General features: G+C 41.3%; 3 protein-coding genes across 3 annotated transcripts; 2 read left to right on the top strand and 1 right to left on the bottom strand.

The window, feature by feature from the left end:
* The first annotated feature begins 6,075 nt into the window (after positions 1-6,075).
* LOC122772250 (interleukin-17C-like) lies at positions 6,076-7,664 on the top strand. Its single transcript, XM_044030116.1, has 3 exons — positions 6,076-6,176; positions 6,246-6,463; positions 6,962-7,664. Exons 1-3 carry the CDS (start codon positions 6,114-6,116, stop codon positions 7,215-7,217), a joined length of 537 nt encoding a protein of 178 aa, XP_043886051.1. The 5' UTR covers positions 6,076-6,113; the 3' UTR covers positions 7,218-7,664.
* An 813-nt stretch (positions 7,665-8,477) lies between these two features.
* Positions 8,478-13,058, bottom strand: mesd (mesoderm development LRP chaperone). Its single transcript, XM_044030115.1, has 3 exons — positions 12,871-13,058; positions 11,703-11,935; positions 8,478-9,953 (listed from the first exon to the last, which is right to left on the bottom strand). Exons 1-3 carry the CDS (start codon positions 13,027-13,029, stop codon positions 9,674-9,676), a joined length of 672 nt encoding a protein of 223 aa, XP_043886050.1. The 5' UTR covers positions 13,030-13,058; the 3' UTR covers positions 8,478-9,673.
* Positions 13,059-15,081: 2,023 nt separating this feature from the next.
* Positions 15,082-18,622, top strand: tlnrd1 (talin rod domain containing 1). Its single transcript, XM_044029931.1, has one exon. The coding sequence runs from the start codon at positions 16,940-16,942 to the stop codon at positions 18,002-18,004; it is 1,065 nt and encodes a 354-aa protein (XP_043885866.1). The 5' UTR covers positions 15,082-16,939; the 3' UTR covers positions 18,005-18,622.
* The last annotated feature ends 7,497 nt before the right edge of the window (positions 18,623-26,119 follow it).

Here is a 26,119-nt window from a genome sequence, read left to right as displayed (position 1 = left end):
TGTTAGCTTGTTAGCTTACTTCGGACGAAAGCAACATTGTTTAATAATCAATAAATAGCGTGTGTTAATGTTACTCCACCTTAAATTCATTTTATGTCACTTGTTTTCGTGTGCAGTGTTCGGCTTAATTTGCCTTATTTATTTGGTATTTTTTATTTTATCACTTGTTTCTTTCTTTAGTTTTTATTTGGTGTGATATTTTTTACTCATAGAAATAAAATCTTGAATACACACATGCAATTTCTGTGTGATTTTATGAAAGTTGATTGTGAAACTGACTGCTGCGATGCAAGGGGGCGCCAGCTAAAATCTTGCCTATGGCACCAAATTACTTAGGGCCGGCACTGTGTGTGTGTGTGTGTGTGTGTGTGTGTCACCCCACTGCTGACAGTATTGACCAACGCTTGTCAACCATTAAAAAGATATTGCACTGTTTCTCTTAGAAGAGCTTTTGTTTCTTTGAGTTTTTCATATTCTCACCTGTCAAACTAAGTGAGTCCCCTGGACAAGAGGGTTTCAAACAGAAGCCACTTAATATTTATTTAGATTATTATTATTATTATTATTTTTTTTAATAAGCTGTCGCTTATCTTTGCCGTTCTTCTTCTTCTCTTCTTCTTCTCGATGTTTGGAGACTGTTTGTTCAATTTTGCTTTACGATAACAGTCCCTCTGGCTCTCTTCATTCCCTCTCTATACTCCAATAAAGCTTTATTTGCTCTTGCTGGCTTTGGTGTATTTGTGTAGCAGCACTACAGTGCCACATGCAGGCCTGGCATATGTATTGCAGCACTTTCTCTCCCCCTTTGAGTCTGGTTCTGTCTTTTTTTTCCTCACTACTGACACATAGGTAGGTAGGTAAATAGACAGGTAAGTGTACAGGTAGACAGATAGACAGGTAGGTAGCAGTGAGGTTCATTCATGACTGGGGAGGCACTCGTCGATCCAAAATAGAAGCTTATATTTAAATTTTGACCTTAATTGAAACATTAAGTTGTTTTAAAAGCTTTTAATAATGCTTTAATCAATTCCATACTGTTCAATAATGTGACAGAAAGAAAAACAAAAGAATATTTATTAATATATAGGTAGGTAGACAGACAGACAGATCAGTTTGAGAGTCCTGTTCTAGAGGAGAAGAGGATCTGTGTGTGTGTGTATACACTCGCAAGGATATTGATGATATCGTACGTGGTCTTCACTTCACAGGGCTTTTAGGGTTAGGCAACGGGAAAATAACACAGTGATTGGAGAGTAAACTCTGGATTCTCTGGTCAATCAAGAGTCAGAAAGGCCACCAGGGATACACGTGGGTGTAGATCATGAAAAATGCTGATATTTGGGCAAAATCTATTGGTGTGTAAATAAGTTAATAAGAAACGAAAATAAATCACCTGTAATTTTTCACTTCTTCTGTGGCACCTTCATGCAGTGGTCGGCTCGTGAATGTGGAAATCACGCTGGGTGGAGAAATGCTCCTACAGATAAGATAAGAACAATGGAAACAATGAAACGGTAACGGAGGAAAAGCAGTAACACAAGTCTTCTATAAACATTTTAAATATGGCTCATAGAGATGAGGTTGTGTCCCAAAAAGAAACAAACAAAACTCTCAGCCACAGTTAACCGACTGTATTTTAGAAGACGTTTCTGGAAGAGTTCCTGAGTGAAATGGTGCAGCACCTCTGTCTAAACTGAGACAGCAATCATTTATAGTGAGGGGGCGGAGTCAGCTGCGGGCTTGCATCACCTCACTGGCACGACTGGTATTTGTGAGAAGTTTGTGAAATGTGTGCTTGCTCTGCCAGAGTGGGCAGATCCGAGTCAATGAGCCGCGGTCGTTTGTGGATTCCCTCGGAGGAGGATCCACGTTACATGAGTCACTAACACTGCGGCGCGCTGGGAAGGGAGGAAGTACGAATTAAGTTCGTAACAATTACAATTACAATAGACAGAAACATCTGTATGACAGTTTTCTTATTGAATTATTGATCAAGACAATAATTCAGTATTCTTAATGTCACGTAAACACGTTAGTCCGACTAAAATCGAGCTAGTCTTAATCCGGTTAGGGTTAGCATACCTGGATATTCAGGTTCAGGATATGACTGTGTTCTGCACATGCACCACTATGTCCTCCCCGGTCTTTGACCCAGACGTAGAAACTGCAGAACTGTTCCCGGAACAGAACCAACAACACGGTGGCGTTGTAGTGTATGCAGTACTGTTGTAGTTGATTTTATGACGAGTGAAGAGAGTGAAAACAAGACACGCCATTTGTATCTTTCAATCAGAGTGGGGCGGGAAAATCCCCGTCAGCTTCATTTCCTGAAGCAATAAAGCATCTATGTGAAGACCACGCCCCCTCACGCCACATTCTTCCATCCAAATATGTGAAATGGAATGGGGCCTAAATGGCTCTGGAGACTTTGTTCTTTTGCTCACAGTTTTAAGCGCTTTCTTATACGTAAACAGGTGCTGAGCCAAAAGGCAAAGCGAACTTTACCGGATCACAGGTGCACGCACAGAAAATGGTTCTCTCAGAAGGGCGAAGGGCGTCAGGGGTCTCCCTTAGGAGATTATGATTCTATTATTATACAGTTCTAGCATCACTCGATCAGGAAACAAAGTGTTTGTATTTTGGGATTGAGCCATGGTGGCTCAGGGGTACAGTGAGTTGTCTTTGGAAGGTTGTGGGTTAAATTCCTTTTTTTCTTTTTTTTTTTCTTAAACTGCTCATTTGCACAATGCACATTTTTTCTCCGTGGCATATGGTATACCATTGCACTCCTTTATGCCATTCCTTTATTATTGCGCTTTTTTTTTTTTTCCCCACTGTTGCACATTTTACATTTTATGTTTATAATATTTGTTTGTATTGCTGCTATGTTGAAACAATGAATAAAGTATTTCTATTCTATTTCACTGCTCGTTGACGGGTTTCAAACGTCTTGTTTTAATGATTCCTTTTGTTGTGAGGAGCAAAGAAACTCTTTAAAATAGTTGACTATATTTGGTAATGGATTAATATCGTCGCAGCCCTGATGCTAACTGACGCTACGTAGATTGAGTTGAGGGATATTCAGTGGGAACATGAAACTTAGATTTTAGACACGGGTACTGTACAGGAACAAATGACCTCTTTGCAGTCAAAGTCCACGCGATGTAATGATGCAATGCCACTGTGGCCCCGCCCACTGTGGACATGCAAGATATAAATGTTTTATGTTCTATTTTTAGAGACACACACAAACACACACACACAGATGACGCTGTGTCAGGGCCAGATTTACAACTGTTCACTGCATAACTCACTATCAGCACTCTGATCTACAGGGAAGTGAAAGAGAAAGAGTAAAACAATGCAATCTAACAATGTACAAACACGTCATTACTTTCACGGATCTGTACTTCCATTTGTTATTTATATTTCTGGCAACTTTTATTTTTACTCCACTACATTCCTCTCTAACTATCTTTGTTACCCGCGACGACCAGAGTTGGTATTATGGTCTGTATTTATATAGAGCTTTTCTAGTCTTGACGAGATGCTTTACACAACAGTTTTCACCCATTCACACGCTACAGCATGGGGTTAAGTGTCTTGCTCAAGGACACATATAGACTAGCAGAGCCAGGAATTTAACCCACAACCTTCCAGTTGAAAGACAACCCCTGAGCCACCATGGCTCAATCCCAACCTCTCATTTTTTGAATACTTTTACTTCTAAAACTTAAGTACATTTTATATCAGAAAATTACATTTCATACTTAGGTACAGTAAATGACTGCAAGCTAAATGATTAATTATGAGTCACAGCCCTCGTTAGCATCACAACTCAAAAAAGATGTTTTGTTTGTTCATGGTGAGCTGAACTTTACACACCGGACCTTCCATGTGAAAGACAATCAGGGCACTGTGTCAAATTAAGGACTCAGTGGTTTAGCCTGTCAAAACACGCACAAATCACGTCAACTGATCCTGATGGAAATGCAATAATAACACAATTATTAACACCAAAGACACATAATAACCCTTACTCATCCCGATGCTGTTTTCATCACTGCTGGAGACTTCAACCAGTGCAACTTACGGACTGTATTCCCCAAATACCGCCAGCATGTAGACATTCCCACCCGTGAAAAGAACACTCTGGACCATGTTTACAGCAACATCCGTGGTGCATACAGGGCTGCACCCCGCCCCCCTGTTTACACATGACTGTGTCGCCTCCCATAAAGACAACATCATCCTGAAGTTTGCTGACGACACTGCAGTGATAGGATGCATCACTGCGGCGGACGAAGCGGCCTACAGGACGGAGGTGGACAGTCTGGTTTCTTGGTGCGAGGACAACAACCTCACCCTAAACACAGACAAGACGAAGGAGATGATAGTGGACATGAGGAAGGAGACGAGACCTCACCAACCACTGTTTATCCGGGATCTTGAAGTGGAGCGGGTGAGCAGCTTTAAGTACCCCGGGGTCCACATCACTGAGGACTTCACATGGACCACCAACACAACACAGCTGCTCAAGAAAGCACAGCAACGATTGTATTTTCTGAGGAGGCTGAAGATCCTCAGCAACTTCTACAGCTGTGTCGTGGAGAGCAGTCTGACCAACTGCATCAGCACTACAGCCATGGACCGCAAACGCCTGCAGAGAGTGGTAAAGACAGCTGAGAGGATCACCAGGTCCCCACTGCCCTCACTGCACAGCATCTACCACCGCAGAGTCCACAGGAGAGCTGCCACCATCATCAAAGACAGCACCCACCCACAACATGGACTGTTTACACTCCTGCCCTCAGGACGGAGGTACAGGAGTGCCAAATGCAGGACAACCCGTCTAAAGAACTCTTTTTACCCCACTGCCATCAGAATCCTCAACAGCTGAACGGGACTACAATAATCCTGTCACCTGGTTACACTGTCACTTTAATCTGTTACCGTCACTTTAAAACCTGAAACATGTCACTTTAAATCTGTTAAATTGCACAACCAGTGTTCACTTTATGTACAGTTCTTATTTCTTGTTTATATGCATATGTTACACTTATTTTATGCATATATGTCATGTTAGTTTTTTTTTGTAATATTCTTATTCCTTGTATATATGCATATGTTTACACTTATTTTATGCATATATGTTATTTTAGTTTCTTTGTAATATTTATATTTTTCTTATGTATATTTACACTTTTTTTTTACAAAAGCATCTCTTTTCTTTTCTACTTTATGCTGGTGTTTTTGAGTGGACAGCAAAGTAAGAATTTCATTGTACAGGGAAACGTGTTTCTTCACTGTGCATATGACAATAAACACTTTGAATCTTGAATTGAATCTTTATTTTAAATATTAAAGAATAAAAGATTTACAGCCACAAACACAGTTAAGTTGCCCAGCAACAATTTTGTTGTTTAATCTGTGCTGAGAAGAATAACAACACAGTGAAATCAAAGTGAGATACTATACATATACAGTATATATATGTATGTATATATATATATATATATATATGCTGAAAACTTCAAGTCAAAATGCAAAATAATTCGCTGACAGATATCCTTTGTGTCGTAACTGTAGCCTGTTGATGTTAGCATGCTAACTAGCGCGTTCAACCTTAAGAAAAACACTACAGGTGTCAAATTTGTGGATTATATGCAAGTTGGTACTAAATACTTAACATTTTAACAATAATATCATCACGTATTACTTCAGTAAATGTCTCATTTTGTCACTCTAATGTCATTTTATGTCTCTTTGTGGTCATTTGTATCTCTTTTTTTGTCAATCTGTGGTCAAGTTCCATCTCTTAATTTATCTTCTTTTTTTTCTTCTGCAGTTTCTGTTCAACAAACAAAATATTAATGACTACAACAAAAAACCTCAAAACTCTAATAAAAGAATTCAGTGCAGGTGTTGGAAGGAACTGAAGCTGAAGTGAAATGGAAGGGAGGTGACATGGTCACGTGGTCACACTCACTAAAGGAAATAAGTCAACGTTTAAGGACTTTCCCCCATATACAAACACACACACACACACACACACACACGCAGGAATGTGTGTGTGTGTGTGTGTGTGTCTATATATACACACACCAGGAGCGATGGAGCGCACGGTCACACACTCACACATGTGCGGACTCATCATGGCTTGGGTCTGGCAGATGGTAACAGAGAATTGACATGTATTGATTGATTGATTGATCATTGGTGATTAACGCTGTGCCTGTCTCCAGGTCTCGTGCCTCGGCTCCCTGCTGCTCCTCAGTCACCGCGCCTCCTCTGCAGCTGACGGCTCCCGCAGGTGCATCAGCAGGAGACGCTGGGACAAGCTCAGTCTCTCGTTTTCCTGGCCGCCGCCGCCGCCGCCGCCGCCCGGCCAGGAAAACAAGCGCACCTGCGCCCAAGCGGGAGGGGACGCGAGTAAACGCTCTCTGGCCCCGTGGAGGTACAAGTGAGTGAGTCCAGGTGTCATCAGAGTCTAAAACACTGTCCGAATTATAAGAAATGATTACATTCATTAACTGAAAGAAATAATAATATCTTAGTTGTAAACTCCAATGTTTGTTATTTTACAAATGCCACTGAATTAATTATTTGACAATCAGTAAATTCATCACTAGTTTTTGCTCTTACCGGTTAATGGTGATGATGATTGACAACTGATAGCAGTTCAGTGTGACATCACTGTGAAATCACTGTGACATTGCTGCTCCTTTTTTTGGGCAGCCCATGGTCAAGTGGATAAGGAACTTGGCTTGTAACCGGTTTGAGTCCCCACCGGGTCAAAGGGCCGGTGTACCCATGCTCAGAGGCTGCCCCCTGCTCCTAATTCTAGGAAGGTTTCTAGTAGACGATGGGTTAAATGCTTTATTTATCCTAAGGAGATAAATAAAGTACAAAAACTTAAAACATTGGAATCACTGTGACATCACTTGTGTGTCTCCTCCAGAGTGGACAGAGACGTGGACAGGATCCCTCCTAACATGGGCTTTGCAGAGTGCCTGTGTCGAGGCTGCGTGGTGAACCAGCGTGAGGACCTGAGCTACAACTCTGTGCCTGTGACGGTGCAGGTGACGGTGCTGAGGAGGAAACAGTGTCCAACCAACAAGCACAACAAGCACAACAAGCACAAGTATCTGCTCACCATCGAGTCCATCAAAGTCCCCGTGGCCTGCATGTGTGTCGTCCCCAAATCCAACAAATGATTACTGCCATCAGACACTTATTGACAAAATAATCCATCGTTAACTGGGTTGAGTTGGGTTTATCTCAGTGAATCAAACCTCTCATTAAGGGTTTATTGTTTTGTTTTCTTTATTTTGCTCATATTTTTCCTCAGATCGAAGTCCCGAGACTGCTGGCTCACAACCATTGTGATGGTTATTTATTATTATTGTTATTATTGTTTATGTTGTTGTGTTTATGTGTCTCGGGAGTTACGACACAGCGGTCACAGAAGAGTTAAAGGTGCAGAATTATGAAAAGAAATTGAAGAAGTGGTTTGAAATTCGCCATCATCTGAACAGTATTTTGTATGTAGTATTCAGTTGGTTGCAGCATGCAACTTCACCCCGAAATGCAGCTAAATCTGGTCCTTTAAAGCTTTATATATATTTTTTTTTTTTATTAAAATTTTTACGTGTGTTACCCTGTGTTTTTTTTAATCCAAGCTCTTTTAAATTGTTAAGTTTAAAAATTAAAAGGAGCTTATGAAGTCATTCATCACCTTTTGCTCTGAGTAAGTGACATGTTACACCCTTGTCCAGCAGGGGGCAGTATGCACCTGTGCAAAGTACTGCTGGTAATCTGTGGATCACCAGTTTGTGATTGCAACCACCAATAAAACTTTACATTGACGTCGGTTTCACTCTTTTCTTTGGCCCAAAAAAATACCTGCTGTGTCATCAGCAGGTTTATCTAAAACAGGAGGTCGTTGAAAGTATATTCATTTGAAAAAATGAAAAGTCATATGAGATAAAAAGTCGTAATTATAACATAATAGAGGCGAAATGATGACATTAAAAAGTCGAAATTATTATTTAAATAATTAGATGAGCAACTACATACAATATGTTCAGGAATACAAAGAACAAAAGACAACAATAAGGAAAATTAACTTACCAAATTAGTCTGGGGAAAGACTGAAATGGATATATTTTTAAAATAATGTTATAATGATAACAAGTTTACGGTTTTATTTCTTTTTAAAAATATTGATTATATCATTGACAGAATATAATATTTTGGCTTCAATTCTTGTTTTTTTTATAGATAATTCAGCAAAAAATTAAACATTTGTTATTAATGTGCCGACAGAATGTTCTTCAAATGAAGGAGAACAAGCACTTTAAAGTAATGTCCTTTTTGTATTTTAAAAAAATGTATTTGGAGGGAAAGGGATGTCACTTCTATTGTTCTATTTCAATTCTAAAAATGTTTTTTTTTACATTAAAAAACCGGTTTCATGTATTTAAAATTCAGTTTACTGCACTGCAGACATAAGAAGATGGCTAGAGAGACACAACATTAGTGTTGTTCGTTTTTTGCATTATTTGTTATCGTTAAACTGTTACATTCCATTAGATGGAGGAAAAACAATGAATTGGCTAAATATATGGGCCAAAAACCCAAAAATCCAGCTTCCAACAACAACAGCTCATACAATTATGAAAAAAAAAACAAGTTTTATTTTGTATTCAGTGAAAAAAATCAAACAGAAAATGCAGGTGATAACTTTTGTGTCAAATCTCAAAAGTGCTGCTGGACGTGAACGATGTCTAACACTGACCTGGACCTGGACCTCGATCAGGACCAGGACCTGGACCATCTGATCAATGGTAACTCCATGTCAGTCCCAGGAAAAACCACTTCCTGTTGTGACTTGGCTCCAGGTAAAAATTAATAACACGTACCTTACACAATAGTGTGTGCATCAGTTTTCATTTGATTATGCAACAGAAGAATGATCAAACCAGTCAGCACAGCCGTTACAGGTGAATCTCAATGTGTGTAACAAAGTGAATATGATTTTAAGGGATACAGTTTTTTTTGTCGTGTGGTTTTATGAGGTACTGACCAAGCACCGAGTACCACCCCGAGGCTCACGTAATGTCAACTTATGTCATCAGTCTATTTATATCTTTATCTTGTCATTAGACAGCTGTTAACAACAGGAAACTTCCAATTCGTGTCATTTTTAGCTTGTAGACAGACGGACGCTGCTGCTCTACTGCAGCATCATTTGTCGAGTTTGTATCACTGAGGTAAATGTGGATAAAAAGGATTTCACACTGAAGTAAGTCAGTCACACTGAGCAATCCTCCACGTCTCACGTTGGTTCTCGGTGCAGGGGCGTGCACGACACAGTCGTCACTTATTTTACGTCAGTACCTCATGCAACCTCACTTCAAAGAAACTTGGGACAGTCCCTTTAAAGAATGAACTTGTCACACCAATGTGATCCAGTGAGGGCAGACAGTTCAGCTCAGCGATCCTGGTTAATGTACTGAACGGGATGAGGGAGTTTACTCAAACTGCCAACTCTGAACCAAAGCATGGTCTCTTGGTCGTGCAGCTCCTCAAACACCTCGATCTAAGGCCAGAAGATTAAAAAAAAGAAAAGAAAAAGTGACCCATGGCTCCTCTCACCGGCTTTACTCCATCACAGCTCGTTTTTCAGATGACTGGCTCTGTTGCCCTCGACGTCCGGCTTCTGGCTCTCCGCCTTCTTCTTCTTCTTCTTGCTGCTCTTCTTCTGGGCGTTGGTTTCGTTTTGCTGGTCGTGTTTGGCGTCGTCCTTCTTGGCAGCCTTTCCGGGGAAAACCTGTCCCTCCACTGTGACGTCCAAGCAGCGCTCCTGAGACACCAGGAAGTCTTTGACCTCCCAGGCCATGCTGCCGTCCCGCAGCATGAAGATCACTCTGTTGGAGCCCACCACGAACCTGCAGGAGGATCACACCAGGTTCTGTTCACTGATTCTGCTCCAGACTACAGACACATATCCACTCTGATGTTCTGCTGATGTTACTGACTTTAAAACAGTATCTTTACATGACATTAGGACACATTGACACATTTGAGTGGACACAAACCAAACTAAGCTCACAATCCAGACTGAGACACATTTAATTCTGTCAGCTCAAATAATTAAATATTATGAAATTAATGGATATCCAGGCTCAGATTAGGACAAAACATGGCTGCCAGCTGCGACACGAGGAAAAACAGTGGTTTTAGTCAATTAATAAACAGGAGCTATCAACTATCGATTATTTTTCAGATTATTAAAAAAGACACACATTCTCACTCACTCTCTCTCTCAACAAAATGGAAATGCAATTAATGTATATTTGACCAGATATTGCTTAAGTTTCTGTTATGAAGAAATGAAGGATTCACATTAAACGGTCTCTGAATAATTATTATACACCATTATTCAGGCAACTATCGTCAAATGTTTCTACCTTTTCCTCTTTTGTTGATGGATAAGTGATAAATTAACTTACTACGAACTTAACGTGAATCTCCTTCAGCCATGGCTCCAACATGCTTCCTCTTCAGGTGCTCATGCGGTGATGTTCTGCTGCACGAGATCGGTTGTGCACATTTTGCACCTAACGCTGTTCTTTGAAGGCGTTCATGTAAAGCGCTCCCATACTTTTGACGACTTGGGTCGTACATTTTTCTCTCTGCTGTGTCCGCCTCCGCCATTTTCAAACACTTCTTCCAGAATAACGTCACGTGAGCTACACAAAGCGTGCCATTTGTTCTCTTCTTCTACAGCGGTCTTAAAATCATAAAAAATATATCTGTCACTTTATATCCCCATAAGATGGCATTATTGTCCGACTGAAGTTTTTGCAGCTTCATGAACTGCTGCTCACCAAAGTCCATGGAGAAAATCTGTGTTTTAAGCTCACATGAACACAGGAGCTCCTGGTCTACAGCTGCCTCGTTTAATTAGTTTGTGACTCTTAGTCAACACAAAATAAGGAATTTCAAAGAACTCGCAAAATATGTCATTTGGATTTATTGAGGGAGGCAGCAGTGGATCAACAACTCCTGTTTGCCTTGATGTAAAATCAGTGATTTTCTCTATCGATTTTGTTGAGAATGACCATCTTAGAAAGCAACCAGGTGGTTCCAGGTGGAGTAGGCCAGCAGGGGGCGTGCACAGCTCAGGTGGTGCTGAGCATATGGCAGTAGTATAAAAAAAAACCTGAACTATTAATTTAAGATTTAAGAACAATAAATGCTGCGAGTACTTTGACCAGTTCAACCGATTGCTTCCTCATTGTACTCAAGGAAATAAATCAGATTATTGCCCTAAAAATAGACTGTTCTACACCTGCTTCTCTCCTCCTCCCTTCTCTTTATACTTTCATCACAACTAGCCATGACAGATGGCCCCGCCCACAGATCCATTACAACTCCATTGTTGATTAAGGCCTTCAAATGAAAATGGTTGAAAATTCCAGAAGAAACCTGGTGACGCATTGGATTATGTGGCATCAGATACAACGGTGAGTCAGGGCTGCTATATTGCCCACTAGATGTCACTGTCCTCAAAGAGTAGAAACAAGAAGAACTCTGTAAAACTTCATCAGGCTTTGCTCATGCATGATTATTGATTAACCACCTCGTTGAAGAGCAGCTAGTTGATGAGGGTTGGGTTTAGTGAGTAAAGTTACCTCTGAATATCATAGTTGGCGTTGAAGAGACTTCCCTGCCACAGGCCTGTGAGCTCCTCGGTCTCTTTCTCAGTGGGACTTCCCGACACCGTCGCAAACACCATCAGCGTCCGACCCTTCTTGGACATTTTGAGCAGGTCCTCAGGTTTGGAGGCATCCATCTTAGATAAATCAATGGGGGGAGGAGACCTCTTGTGCTCTGGGAGGTCACCTTCTTCAATGTCATCATCCTCCTGTGGAATTAGATGAGATCATGAGATGAACATGAGACCCTTTACTCAGTGGTTCTCATCAGGGTTCCCACACCTTTACAAAGATTTTCCAGGAACAAATCCCTAAAACTCAAGGACTGAATGTGCTTGCACAGCTTACGATGGGAGGGCAACTTGATTTAAAAAAAAACTTTCCAGGGATTTGAATTATTATTTTTTTACTTTTTCAAGTTCAAACTTTGAAGAATTCCAAGGTCCCGTGGGAACCTTTCATCCTAAACCAGTCATGCTGTATATTAGGGCTGCAACGATTATTCAGTTAATCCAGTATAAAATTAATCATCGACAATTTTGATAATCAGTTTCAAATAATAATTAAGACAAGCTTTCTGAATATGTCCTGGGTTCTTTGCTTCATGTCATAAAGAAATAATTAAAACTGAAAATTGTGTGTTTAGTGGACATTGCAAAAAAAGACTTTCAAGGACACCATCGTTGTTTCAAAATAGAAAATTCATATCATAAAAAAATTCCAACACACCTTTAAATTTCTGATATTGATCATGACAACATTGGAATTACCATTAACACTTCATATTAGCAGAATATTTTACCAATGTTATCTTTTTTATATATATATTACATTAACCAATAAATTAAACAGTTTAAATTTAATAGAGTAGCAAAAAAACATCCTGTGCCACAGGAAGTCAGTCCAGAAAGAAGATTCTTGCCTATGTTGTGAAATAATAGTTCTATATTCTGCTCTTTGTACAATATCGTAACGTTTCGGGCCTTACTATGTACAGAACTGACCAAATAAACTGTTGCTGTTGCATCAAATGTGGGTAAATAACAATAACACAGTCGTTGTGTCAAAGTGCTAACGCTAGCTGATAATGCACGTCTAAGCTACAGGCTAGCAGCTAGCTGAGTGACGGAGAGGCTTCACGTACCTCCCACTGTTCCAGGAGTCGCGCCATATCTGCGTCATTGTAGTCGCGGATGTCTTTCTTCTTCTTTTGGGGCTTTTCGTCGCCGTTTGTCGCTAAAATACAAACCAAAGCGGCGCAGAGCAGAAGAGCCGCACATCTCCACCTGAAGTCCGCCGCCATATTTACAGATGGTACGTTTTGATTGGCTCCGCAGTCTGCCGGTCACGAGGAAGCAGCAGATGTTACGTCATACGTCGTAAAGAGGCCGGCCGGCAACACGCGCCCGCTTTGAGAGAGAATTTCAAAATAAAGCCACAAAAATTAAACCTTCTTTTTCTTCTTCTGTAAAAATAAAATAAAATTAGCTACTACATTTATCATAAAACAAATACTTATTTTGTAACAGTTGAGCTGTTTCTAATTTATAAAAATACAAAAATAAGTAAAGGAATAAACAAAATCAGTCTGATTAATCTAATAGATAAAACCTGATTTGTTTATGTAACAATTAGCCACTATAGAAAAGAATGAAGCTGACCAAAAAGAACAATACAGTATGAAAAAGGAAAAAAACTCAACAATTTAACCTGTTTTTACACATCTTACATTTTTTATGGTTTTTATTGTTTGTTTTGTACTTTTCTTTATACATTCTTTGGTGTCCTTGAGCCTATAAATCCATAAATTTCTCTGTGAATTTCTCTGTGAGATGAATAAAGTAAGTATCTATACATCTATCTATCTATCTAAAGCCTGATTTCCTCAGGAAGTTTGCTTCATAAAATGGAAAAAAAACCAGAAAGTCACACATGGCCCTTCACAGATAATAATATAAAGGCCAGTTTTAAAAATACCCTTTTCTGTTAATACACTGATATGATGGTGACATTGTTTTCCCTTCACTGAGCAGTGTGTGTGTGTGTGGGGGGGGAGTGTGTGTGAAGGCCAACTGAGTTCACAGGGTCGAGGAGATCACATGGAGATCAGCCCGGCTGACAAAATGCGTAGAGCTGTTTCCTCTCTGGTCGACTCCACCCAATGGCACTGTGCCCTGCGCAGCTGCAAGTCCCACACACACACACACACACACACACACACACACACACACGATGAGCCTCCAACCGAGTCTGCTGCCATGCAACGTATACCACTCGCTGTATTCGCAAAATATGACGTATAAAATCTCAGTCTGGACACGAAGCATAGAGTGTAGACATTCATGTTTGGACGAATTTGACATCTAATAATCCACAATTCCAAAGTAAAAGCACATGACGTTAGGGCCAAACTGAAGAGAGAGAAAAATGTCACCTTCTGAGAATAAAGTTGTAATGTTACAAGAAAAAAAAGTTAGAATATGATGAGAATAAAGTCGTAATATTAAAAAAGTCACAAAATTAACAGAGAAAAAAGTCACAACATTATGAAAATAAAGTCATAATAGAGAAAAAAGTGGTAATATTAAGAGAAATAATTCATAATTTTATGGGAAAAGTTATAATATTATGAGAAATATTACTGATCTGAAAAATTGGATTTTGAATTATATAAAATTTAAAATTAACAAGCAAAATCTTCAAAAAACATGTTTACGTTTGTGAAATTTACTGAAATATAACATACTGCTATTTAAACATTTAATGTTATATTTCTTGCCCTGAAACCAAATTGACTTTCTGACAAAAGTTGTGTTCAGTTCAGTTCAGTTTAACTCAACAAATCAATAAATGCTGACTTGGCATAAAAAAAAGTGCAAAAACAATGCAAAATAGAAGGAGGAACAATTATACACACAGTATGTTTTGAATTCCGTTCATTCCTTCACTTAGTCAACATTACACAAATAATTTGATTTATTTAAAGCCCTGTCTTTATAGATTTAACGGGAAAAAGCAGTCTGAATGCTCTGTTCTAAGGGTTAATAATGGGCGTGTCGTTACAAATCGCCTCTTATTTTGAAATCACGCGCTTCCGGTCGCGTTGTGGCTAGGCTGGGCTAGCTGTTGACTTGACGCAGCAGCAGGGACAGGGAGGGAGGGCTGTCTCATGGCAGAAACCGTCAGCACTGAAAGTAAAAGCAGTCAGAAAAGTCCTCGGAGCTCCGTGACCGCCGTGGAACCACAGTCTCCCGCCCCGGGGTCGTTCATGCGAGTGAACCGGCAGCAGCTGACAAACATGGCGGAACATTATTTGTGAAGAGAAGGGGGCCAGTCGCGCTGCCACAACTTTTTTTGCTAAAGTCCAGCAGCCGTTTGAGCCGCGACCACACCCTCCCCGCTTCCTCATAGTAGTGAAGCGCAGCAGCGGCGGCGGCAGCAGCAGCGGGAATAACGGCAGCTTTTCCTTCTCTCAGCTGCGTGGACGGACGGCGTCGTGAGCCGCGGTGGTGGGAGCCGGAGAGAGAACGACTGAAATGTTGACGGGCCACCGGCCGGTATGGATGTGAGAGGCGGCTCCACGCAGAGGACATGCGGGGCCACACGGCACTCTCCGCTCCCGAGTTAAGACGCGGCGGAGGCGGCGGTGAAGGAGGAGGAGGCGGCGGCGGCGGTGAAAGAGGAGTACGGACACACGGACGATGCATATGGAGTCGAGGCGACTGCTAGCTACTAACCCAGGGCTGTGTTTGAAAAAGAAGAGATTCAAAGTGGATTAAAGGGCTTTTTTGTTTTTTAATTATTATTGTTTTATTTTGAACTGTAGCCCTGACGGTGGATTTTATTCGGGAGAACTTATGAAATAATGGTGCTGGAGCAGCAGGGCCGTCACCAGGATGAAGTGACTGAGGGGGGCAACTTTTTTTAATGAAGTAAAATCAATTAATGTAACAACAGCACAGATTCCGAAGAGGCAAACAATAACACAAGACTACTCTTTCCAGGGTAAATATACATGAATTGGAGTATTGGCGACTTTTAAAAGACTAAATATTTTACATTTAATCTACGATTTCCAGTCTAAATTAGCCGGGGGAGGCACATACAATCGACTCCACTCTGGTTTAGTACAACAGTGTGGTCCCTTTGTCGTAACATATCTCGATAGCGTTTTATTGACGCACAAAGCTTAAAGAGAGGGGGCAAAAAACTGCAACTGAGGCGCCTACGCCTCCTAGTGGTGCTGAAGGGAAACACAGAAACACTTTTCCACTATTGGGACGAGCTGCACGGGTGTTGCCCCGCGTGGAAGCAGCATGAGTTCTACACCAGCACGGTCAAACTCTGTGGGAACAATCTGGACGAGATCAAGGTGCTGTGTCAGGCTGGACCCAAAATGATATCCCATTGATTATAGTGGGGGGAAAAAACTGAAAGACTCTTACCTCCAAGTGAGGTGCAGTTTTCCTTGCAGATGTAATGTGTTTGAAAAGAAAAGGGCCTTCTGACATTGTTTTCATTTCTTCTCAATCTGCACTTTGCCTTGTTTTACGAGGCACCCTGGTGGCACTGCAGCTTGTGTGATTTTTTTATTTTAAAGCAACAAAAACCTGTGAATCTGTTCCATAAAACCTGGGACTAGAATGAGGATATTGACTTTCTTTTTTATATATATATGTAAATATATATATATATATATATATATATATGAATAATAACAAAAAATATTTTCAGGGCATTTAAATTTATTTAGCATCAAGATAAAAGAAATCATATAACTTCTAACACTGATTATTCAGAAGTTGTGGGGATTATTGATTGGCCGTGTTGCGTCGTAATTACAAATAGCTAGCATTTAAAGGTGAACAAGATTATATTATATTGAAGAGACACATTCATCGACAGTGGGGATGTTATTGAAACACGTACAGTAATTGACTTGTTTACATTGAGAATACATGCCCTGTGTGTCGGCTTATAAACGATGTATAGTCGGTGATCTATACTCTGAAGGAATTTAAGGAAGACTGTTCGGCCAGTTGTTCAAGGAGTTTGTAAAAGAAAAAGAAGTGAGGTGAAGTTTACCTTGGAAATATGTCTTAAACACTTCAGTGTGGTGTGCAACAGAAACTTTAAATAAGTGAATCCCTCCAGAAGAGCATTTTGTCCGCCCCCACCGCCCCTCCACACTCACACACACCCCTCTCCTTATTATGGCTAGTGGTGGTTCTGGGAAATCAGCTAGCGAGGGATCAACCAGCACACCCACTGGCAGTCTGCAGCAGAGGAAACGTCTCTCTTCCATCTGTGACACATGCAAGGGCAAGATGCAGCTGGTGGCCGACCTCCTCCTGCTGGCCAGTGAGACCCGGCCGGTCATGACAACCGAGGGCGTGGCCGTGGCCGACACGTTCGACCAGTGCCGCGACACGGTCATCGCCAGGACTAAAGAGCTCTCCATTCTCACCCACGACATCCAGAGCCAGCTCAACATGGGCCGCTTCACCGAGGTTGGGGACCGCCTCTTGGAGATGGCCGACCTTGTGGTGTCATTGACCGAGTGCTCCGCCCACGCCGCTTACCTGGCAGCCGCGGAGACCCCCGGCTCTCAGCCCTGCCTGCCAGGTCTGGTGGACCGATACAAAGTGACCCGCTGTCGGCATGAGGTGGACCAGAGTTGCAACGTCCTTCGAATCACCCCCCTGCCGGACCTCACCCCGCAGCTCCTCCTCGAGCTCTCTCAAAACATCTCCGTCAACCTCAAGACTCTCACGGACATCTCGTCGCTGGCCAGCGAGAGGTCCAGGGACCGCTTTGCGAAAGAGCAGTTCAAGTTGAGTGTGAAGAGCATAAGCACGAGCGGCACGGCCTTCCTGGCGTGCGTCAAGGAGGTGAAAACCCAGCCCAGCGAGCTGACCAGGAACCGCTGCGTCCTTTTCAGCGCCGCTCTGGTCCAGGCTGTCAGCGCCCTGGTCGGTTTCGCCACAGAGCCTCAGTTTCTCGGAAGAGCTGCGAGTATCTCCACTGAAGGGAAGGGGGTACAGACTGCAGTTTTAGGGGGGGCCATGAGTGTGGTGTCAGCCTGTGTCCTCCTCACTCAGGGCCTCAGGGATGTTGCCCAGCATCCTGAGAGCAGTTCCAAAATGGCCGACTACCGGGAGCGTCTGCGCAACTCGGCGTGCGCCGTGTCCGACGGCTGCACTCTGCTCACTCAGGCACTCAGAGAACGCTCATCTCCGAGGACTCTGCCGCCAGTCAACTCTCATTCTGTGAATTAGCTTAGGACGAGGCGACACCATGTCCAGTCCCCTCTGTCCTGTCCTGACGTACCAAAGAGACTCAGCTGGGTCGTCCCTGTTCATCAGGTTTGAGTCAGAGTAACATCCGATGAAAGCCGCGGCTCTGCATCAGGTTCAAAGTGTGTCGGAATACAAAAGAAGCCCCCAACCTCTGCGCGGTTCTGTGTCGCGCTGGATGCGACTCGGACTGTGTCGTCGCCACGGGACGACTCGACCTGCTCCACCTGACCCCGGCATCACCTGAAGGCCCGCTCGCATCAACAGACGGCAAACCTGAAACGTTTACCTCAGTTTTCAGCTCCGGTGAAAACACCAGCCTTGATGATGGATGTAGCCTCGCTGTGTGAACCTATGGTTGGCTGACCTGCTCAGTTTCATGTGCTTTGTGAGATTGGAAAGAGTGATACGAGTGTCTCCATGTTTTCTTTCTTTTTCTTTTTTTTGTTTTCAACGTGTGAATTCTGAATTGGTTAAAAGCTGCTGTGAGTGTGTGCCATAGGTTTTACACTATTTACCAGACGTCGCATAGTATTTTAAAGTGTTTTGATCATGCATGTAATGGAGTATTTATTTCAACTATTAAAATTGTTTCTGGTATGCCGTCATATTGCTAAAGTACTTTGAGAGGATCACGTTTGCTCACATGCTAATATGATGGAGGTAAATGAACCAAAGAGGAAATAACACGAGCAAATTTCACATAAAAGGTTTTTATAAAAATGTAAATATTAGTTGTTAGTGTTAAAGTAATAGTTTGGATTCTAAAATCTACGATTGTATGCTATTTTAACTTAATCTTGCCATTAGACAGCCTTTTACAACAGGAAACTTCAGTTTGTGTTGGTTTGTAATCCACTTAATCTCCTGCACCAAAGTCCATAAAGAAAGTCAGTGATTTTACATCACAGCGCACAGTGTTATTGATCCTCTGCTGCCTCCATCAGTGAACTTACACGAGATACTTTGTGAGTTTGGTGTTTGAAATCTTCGGTGTGAATTTACGTAAATAAGTCAAACCTGTGAAACCAGGCTGTAGTAGACCAGGAGCTAAAATCATCTGAGTTTCTCTACGGACTTTGGTGTGGGGAGTGAACGGTTAACAAAAACGTCCACATCCTGTTAAGAAAGGCTGTTTAATGTTGAGATAAAGTGGTGAACTTATTCTTTAAAGTATTGTTGACATAAGTTGGTGGGGATTTCATTAGGCGAGCCTTTTTTTTTTTTTAAGTGGATTAAGTATTTTTCTTGGTGTTGACGCAGTCAGTACCTCATATAACCACCTGAACTATCCCTTTAATATATCGACAATGTGCATAAATGCAAAAATTAGTTCCAACACGTAAGTCATAAAATAGTAAAACGCCGAAAAGCATAAGCATCATAAAACCTCTGCATCTATCGGACGGTTGATAAATGATAAACTGGACTTACTATATAACTAAAAAACACTTTTAGCAGATCTTTATTATAATAGGTGTCATTATTTAGTTTTATCTGTGTAATATTATCCGCCCTGTGTTCTCTAACCTCTCCAGTTCAACTCCTGCTGCAGTAAAGCCGTCAAAAGATCTAAATTCTGGCGGAATTCTCCTTTAATGAAACGTATTACACAGAGATGTTGTTGCTGGATTGTTTGAATATCACAGTTCGGGTAAAAATGATGATTTATGACTGGAGAGTAATCTCATAAAAAGTGCACCCTTTGCTGCTTTTTTTTTATCTCGCTGTTACGCAGCATTTTGCAACAAGAAAATTGTGATTTGTGTCACTTTGTAAACCACTCACTCTCCCACACCAAAGTCCATGGATGAAAATCAAAGATTTGACCTTGCTGCTGGCCCACTGCTCTCTCATTTGGTAAGTTTGTGTCATTTCGGGTTCCTTTCAACCTCAGAAGTGATTGATGGAGACGGTGGTGGATCAACAACTGCTAAAATCGATGATTTTCTCTATGGGCTTTGGTGTGAGAGTTTAAAAAGCAGCAAAAAGGAACTCTTTTACAGTAAGATAGCACCGACAACTTATTGTTATGATATCGTAGACTCCAGTCGATGTGGATTTTATTAGTTAAGTGGCTGAAAGCCGTTGTTTTCCCCAGCCTTCCTCCCAGCAGCCATGTTTTCACAGGAGCTCAAGACAAAGAGTCTCCAAACAATTTCTCTTTTTAAAAACACAAACATTATCATTGGTTTAAAAAAAGATGGAGTCTGTAACTAACCTGAAGTAAAACTTAAAACAACGTGTGTATCCAACACTTTTTCAGGCATCTGTCTGGGCCAAATCTGCTGGTGCACAACAGGAAACCTATAGCTCGCGCTATCAGGAGTGGCTTCCTTCACACGACATATTGCGTCCTACAGTCCTACTTTTCATGGGCAGGGTTTCGCCCATTTCCTGCTGCAGGAGGGAAACACTTGCCTATCCTTGTCCCCAGGCGGGTTCCCGTCCCCGCAGCTCTGACGACAGCCGCCTTCATTCTGACACACTGACCTACTCTGTCTGCAGCTGTAACCCACAGCCTCAACAACAGGAATATGTGTATGAACTGGAACTGGATCGCTCACGTCGTGTGGCGTTTTTGAACGAGGTACTTACTCACTCACACGTGCGTCCTCAAACCAGGCAGTGAAGACACGGAGGACACTGAGGACACAAGGAAGAACAGACTTTAGACACTCAACGACAGCTTCACCCAATAAAATGTAAAAAAAAAGAATCAGATTATGTCTATGATATCGTTAAGAATTGAAAAGAAACACATCTGCTCACTCTCCCACACCAAAGTCTATAGAGAAAATCTGCATTTTTACCTTAAAGTGACACATTTCAATTTCAACATGGAGGCAACAGTGGATAAAGATGTTAAACAGTTAGTATGATGAAGTGAACATATTCTGGTCTTGGTTTTATTTGAACTAAATGGTTTTTTTTCCTGGTCTCAGAGTCTACGACGACTCCAGTACTACGCCTTTAAAGCTGAGGCGGCACACGCGCGGTGGACGTCGTCTTTGTTTGGCAGCGCAGGTGAACTGGTGAACTGGTGAGTGGGTGAACGGGTGAACACTGGTGTGTCGTAGAAACCTGAGAAGAGTAAACTGACCCTGGCTGCATTATTTATGTCTGCCTGATTAAATGACAGAGCTGCTTCTCTGACTCTCGTCATGTGACACTGCAAAGTGTCACATGAACCAAAAGCTTCTGTGAGACGACATTTTTAACATCTTCTTAATTGAATCCACTCTATTCAGTTTATTATTTACTATAATGCTTGTCTGATGTATGTCGACTTGACAGGAGCTGCTCTACAGGACCTTGAGAAACACCAATATGACCCGGACCCAGATGAGGAGCTCAGGAGGAGGAGAAGTTCAGGGAAAGGAGCTCCAGAAGAAGCAAGGAGGTGTTGAGAAGAAGCATTCAGGGAGGAGTTCACCAAGAAGTGTTCAGGAGGAGACGTTCAGGAGGAGAACCTCATGGGGAAGCATCCGGGAATGGAATCTCAGAAGGAAACGTTCAGGAGACATTTGGGAGAAGGCGTTTCGGAGGAGGAGCTCATGAGATGGACCTCAGAAGAAAGCGTTTACAAGGAAGCATCCAGGATGAAACAATTAGGAGAAGGTGTTAAGGAGGAAGCCTTAAGAGGGAGGAACCCATGAGAAAACTTTCAGCAGTAGACATTCAGGAGGAAGAAGTCTTAATTCAGTGTTAGATGGCTCCTCCTCCTCCCAGCAGCTCCTCTTGTGATGCCTCAGTTGTTTTTGCAGGTGATGGAACTCAACAGTTGCTCCTCAGCCTTGACATTTGCTGTTTCTCTGAAAACACTCTCTGTTCACACTCTGCCACAGAATGTGGAAACTTGTCTGTCTCCCGGGTCCAGTTTTAATCCACGGCCTCGCCCTTCTCTGGCTCCTGGAACAGCACGAGGCCGACCTTTGACCTCAGCCTGTCGTTCTCATGGTGGACCTGGAGGAGGAGGAGATGGTCAACTTTCACACCCACCCACCCACACACACACACACACACAAACTCTGACCTTTGAGTCAAAATGACGGAAAACTTTCTTTTTTGGAACCGGTGAGGTCGGTTCCTTGTGATGAGCAGACACTATTGTTAACACGCACACACACACACACACACACACACACACACACACACAAACACAGCATATCCTGTCCCCGCCTCGCCCTGCTCACCATTGTTTTCACACACAAACACAAACATGAACTGGGCTGAAACTTTTCATCAGTAATCACCTCATCCTGCTGTACTGTGTGTGTGTGTGTGTGTGTGTGAGCACAGTTCACACATCCTGCTCCTAACAGAAGAGACCGAAGGTTATTTTTAACCCTTACTTCCTCTTGTGTCAAAGCCAGGTGGAGACTGGATGACATCACAGGCATCAACACAGTCTCCAGGATCATAAAAGCTACACCTACTTAAGTGCACGGTTTCCTTCAGGGTTCCACACAGTGTGTACAACATGCATAACAGTCAAATGATTATTACTGTGTGTTTGCCAACGTTTCCAAAACATTAGACAGCCTGTAGTGAGAGGGAACTGGATTAGCTTTGCTCTGTACTCTCCTGCACCAAAGTCCATGGAGAAAATCAGCGATTTTACTTCACAGCAACCAGAGGCCGTTGATCCACTGTCACCGCCATTAAAAATGTGCTACTTTATAACTTCTATTACTTTTTGGGTTTGAAAATGCTTCACTCAGATCGACGTCATTGACACAAACTTAGCAAATGTAAGAGCAGTAGAGCGGCAGCTGCTAAAAATAACAATCTCTAGTTTTCAGTCTTAAAAAGGCCAAAATAAAGTGGGAAACATATTCTTATTCTCAGGTTTTTCTTCTCAGAATCACAACGTTAATCATACAATTCTGAGATTTTAAGTCACAATTCTCGTTCTTCTTTCTCAGAAAGTGACTTTTAATCGCAGAATTCTTAAAAGAAATTCAAGTTAGTATGAAGCTGTGTTACACTGCCCTCTACAGTTATCTGAAGGAATTACACATATGATCACTCGTCACCATAGAGACTGATGTAACTTAAAAACTCACACCACTTTTACATTTCAATGGTTTTATACGTCCAAAGCAAGATTTTAAATTATTTTCTGTTTCAGGCATTTATTTGTCTTACACTTTTTCTTTGACATTGTGACCATTTTGACACGTGTTAAAAATAAGATATTTCCTGTTACAGAGCATGGATATAATGGAAATATACTGCATTCACTTCAGAGAAAATAAAATGAGTTTCTATGATATAATGTGATTATTTTCAAAAACATACTTTTTTTCAAATATTTCCTGCTCAAAGTCTTCTGAATTATTGAGATGATTTTTCTTTAGATAAAAACATAATATTTTCCCTGAATGCTTAAGATAATCTTTATTTCAAAAAAAGACGTGAGATAATTTTTCATTCAAACCTTTTGAAACACTGTGTTTCTGAATTGATTCGATCAATTTCATAAAAGAAAAAAATTGCTCTATTTTTCCTGCTTTGTTTTCCTGATTTAAACATTTTTCATTTAAAAAACAACAAACCCAACAGTTACATCGTTTATGGAGCATCTTGTGACATTAAAAGGCCCAATTCTGAGTTTAAATGTTATATTTTGCCTGTGAAATAAGTTATACAATGAAATGCCAACTCGTATCGCCTCCCTAAATTATGTTTGGCTGCTGATTTGCAGAATATAATTTGAAGTTGCAGTGTTCGTAGGTGTGGCTGCATTTACACTGAAGAAGAAGCCGTTGTGACACAGAAGAGCCACTAGAGGGAGGCACAACAACATGAATCTGACCTATTACGGTTCATATTCTTGTAAAAATGTCTCACAAACTACTAGATATTGTCTGATAAAAAACTGGGAAATTAATGTAAGTAAGAATGATCCAGATTTTCTATCTCTTTAAAGAAAAAGCCAGATCGGAATTTGATTTATGTAAAATTACAAATATTTTACAATTACAAAATTTTATTAGGAAACCACAGCAAGTATTCTGTGGCAGTGGTTCCCAAAGACTGGGTTCGGGACACACAACTGGGTCATGGGAGATGGCTTTTTGGGTCCCCAAAACAAATTTTCCCCATGTTTTAGACAAGAGTAATGTGCCTAAATTTTATCATTTTTATCATGCAAGAAAATAAGTTTTAAGTAATTTAGCAAACATCTCCTGCAAATTATACTTCTTTACCATTTCAAAATGACAATAAGGTTTTACAGATATCGCTGGAAATAAGTCGCAAATTTATGCACAGATTTATTCTTGACGCACCTGCCAAACCAAGGTCCGATCAACCAAACCAGGAGGCGAGATTAATCAGAAGAATGCATATTCATGCATGAATTTTGAAAGTTTCTGTATTTTTATTTCCAGCTCAGCTTTTAAGGCTAAAATGCACTGTGTACAAATAAGTGTTACCTTCAGACCATTAAGCGCCAAAAATGTCCCACTGAAACTGAAATTTATTTATTGTTTTCTCACTTTCATTAAAGCATAAAACATGCATTTTATTATATCTGGGCGTCAATCTGGGCTTTTGCCTTGGAAGAGATCATTTTTACTACTCTCCACCAGAGGGCGTCATTTTTGGCCATATTCAACACTGTCACAATTTCTCCCTCCCTCTCATCGACATATCCCAGGCTGTAGTCATATTTACTTTGCATGGAGTATAAAATAATGTTGGTTTTGTCGTGACAAAAATCTGGCAACTTATGAAATGAATTAGTATTCTATATGAATAATTAGGTCAGATGTACAGTAGGTGAACAATGAAAGCAGAATATTTAATAACAATAATAATAAAATGATGTATAATATTTTTTATAGCTTGCTTTTAAAAAGCACATTTTTTGTGCTTAGAATCAGCCCTAAGGGACACAAAACAGAAGGAAATAAATAAAGTAGTTTACAGTTCTAGCACTAATCAGCTCTACCTCCTTAACGTGGGCGGGGTCACCATAGCACGGCTGTGTGAAACTGCCGTGACTCCACCCAGTTCTGTCTGGATCCCCCCGTGAGCCACGGAACACAGAAACGTCGGACCAGGGGGAGGAGCCTGGGACAACAAGCCTTGTACTGATTGGACGAGAGGAAAACAAATGGTAGAATTTGAATGCAGTGGCTGGTGTTTGACCAGAGAGGGCAGTAGATACATCGATTTTCATCACAACATGCTTCATTTCAATACTTAAGTACCTGGATCAACAAGTAACATTACTATCTTGAGGTTTAGGGGTTTAGGTGTAGGTTCTTATAAATTTCAGGTGGGTGCAATATTTAAAATTCTTTTATTTCTATTCTATGATTTAAGTCCTTTTTTGTGAAACCAGAGGAAGGAGGACATGAGGACAGTTGGAGCAGAGGAGGACACAAGGAAGAGGACAATATGGGGGCAGATAATCCGCTGTGGTGAAAGCTGAAAGAACGAAGAAGTTTAGCCGCTGTGGCACTTTTGTCCAAGACTAATTCGCCTGCGGGGACGACAAAGTTGATTTGATTGAACTTAATCTAATTTGATTTGTACTAATATATATGTACGGGAAATGTCTGGTTTACCCGTTCAAAATAAAATTAAGTGTCACGGAAATGCCAGGAAAAATTGTCGTAAACATTACAAATTTGTCATGACTTCGATTGTAAATTTGGTCACGGCGGTTTAAAAAGTAGGTTCCATTTAAAAGGTTTGGGAGACACACACACACACACTCAGCCATACGAGTCCACTCAGAACTCAGAGTGTCTCTGTGTCCAAACTCCACCGACCACCTGTTTACTGTCCAGAACTGCTTTAAAAGAAAAACACTGACCCAAACTGAAACTGGATTCATACTAATGGGGAGTGTGTGTGTGTCTGTGTGTGTGTGTTTATGTGTAAACTGGAGCGGACCACAGAGAATCTATTCATACACACACACACTCCTGAGCCATGACTGCAGGCAGTGTGTGTGTGTGTGTGTGATGTAAGTAGGTGTGAGGTCAGACTGTGGTGTGTTTTCCTCTCCAGAACTGGCTCACAGGAAAGGGGCAGTGATTTTTGGGGAGCTGAGACACAGTGCTGTGTTCTCCAGAC

Source organism: Solea senegalensis, linkage group LG7 (assembly GCF_019176455.1).
Source record: "Solea senegalensis isolate Sse05_10M linkage group LG7, IFAPA_SoseM_1, whole genome shotgun sequence".
In the NCBI taxonomy this organism is placed as follows: Eukaryota; Metazoa; Chordata; class Actinopteri; order Pleuronectiformes; family Soleidae; genus Solea; species Solea senegalensis.
The sequence above is the reverse complement of the archived record's forward strand: the minus strand, read 5'-3'. Positions and strand labels throughout refer to the sequence as shown.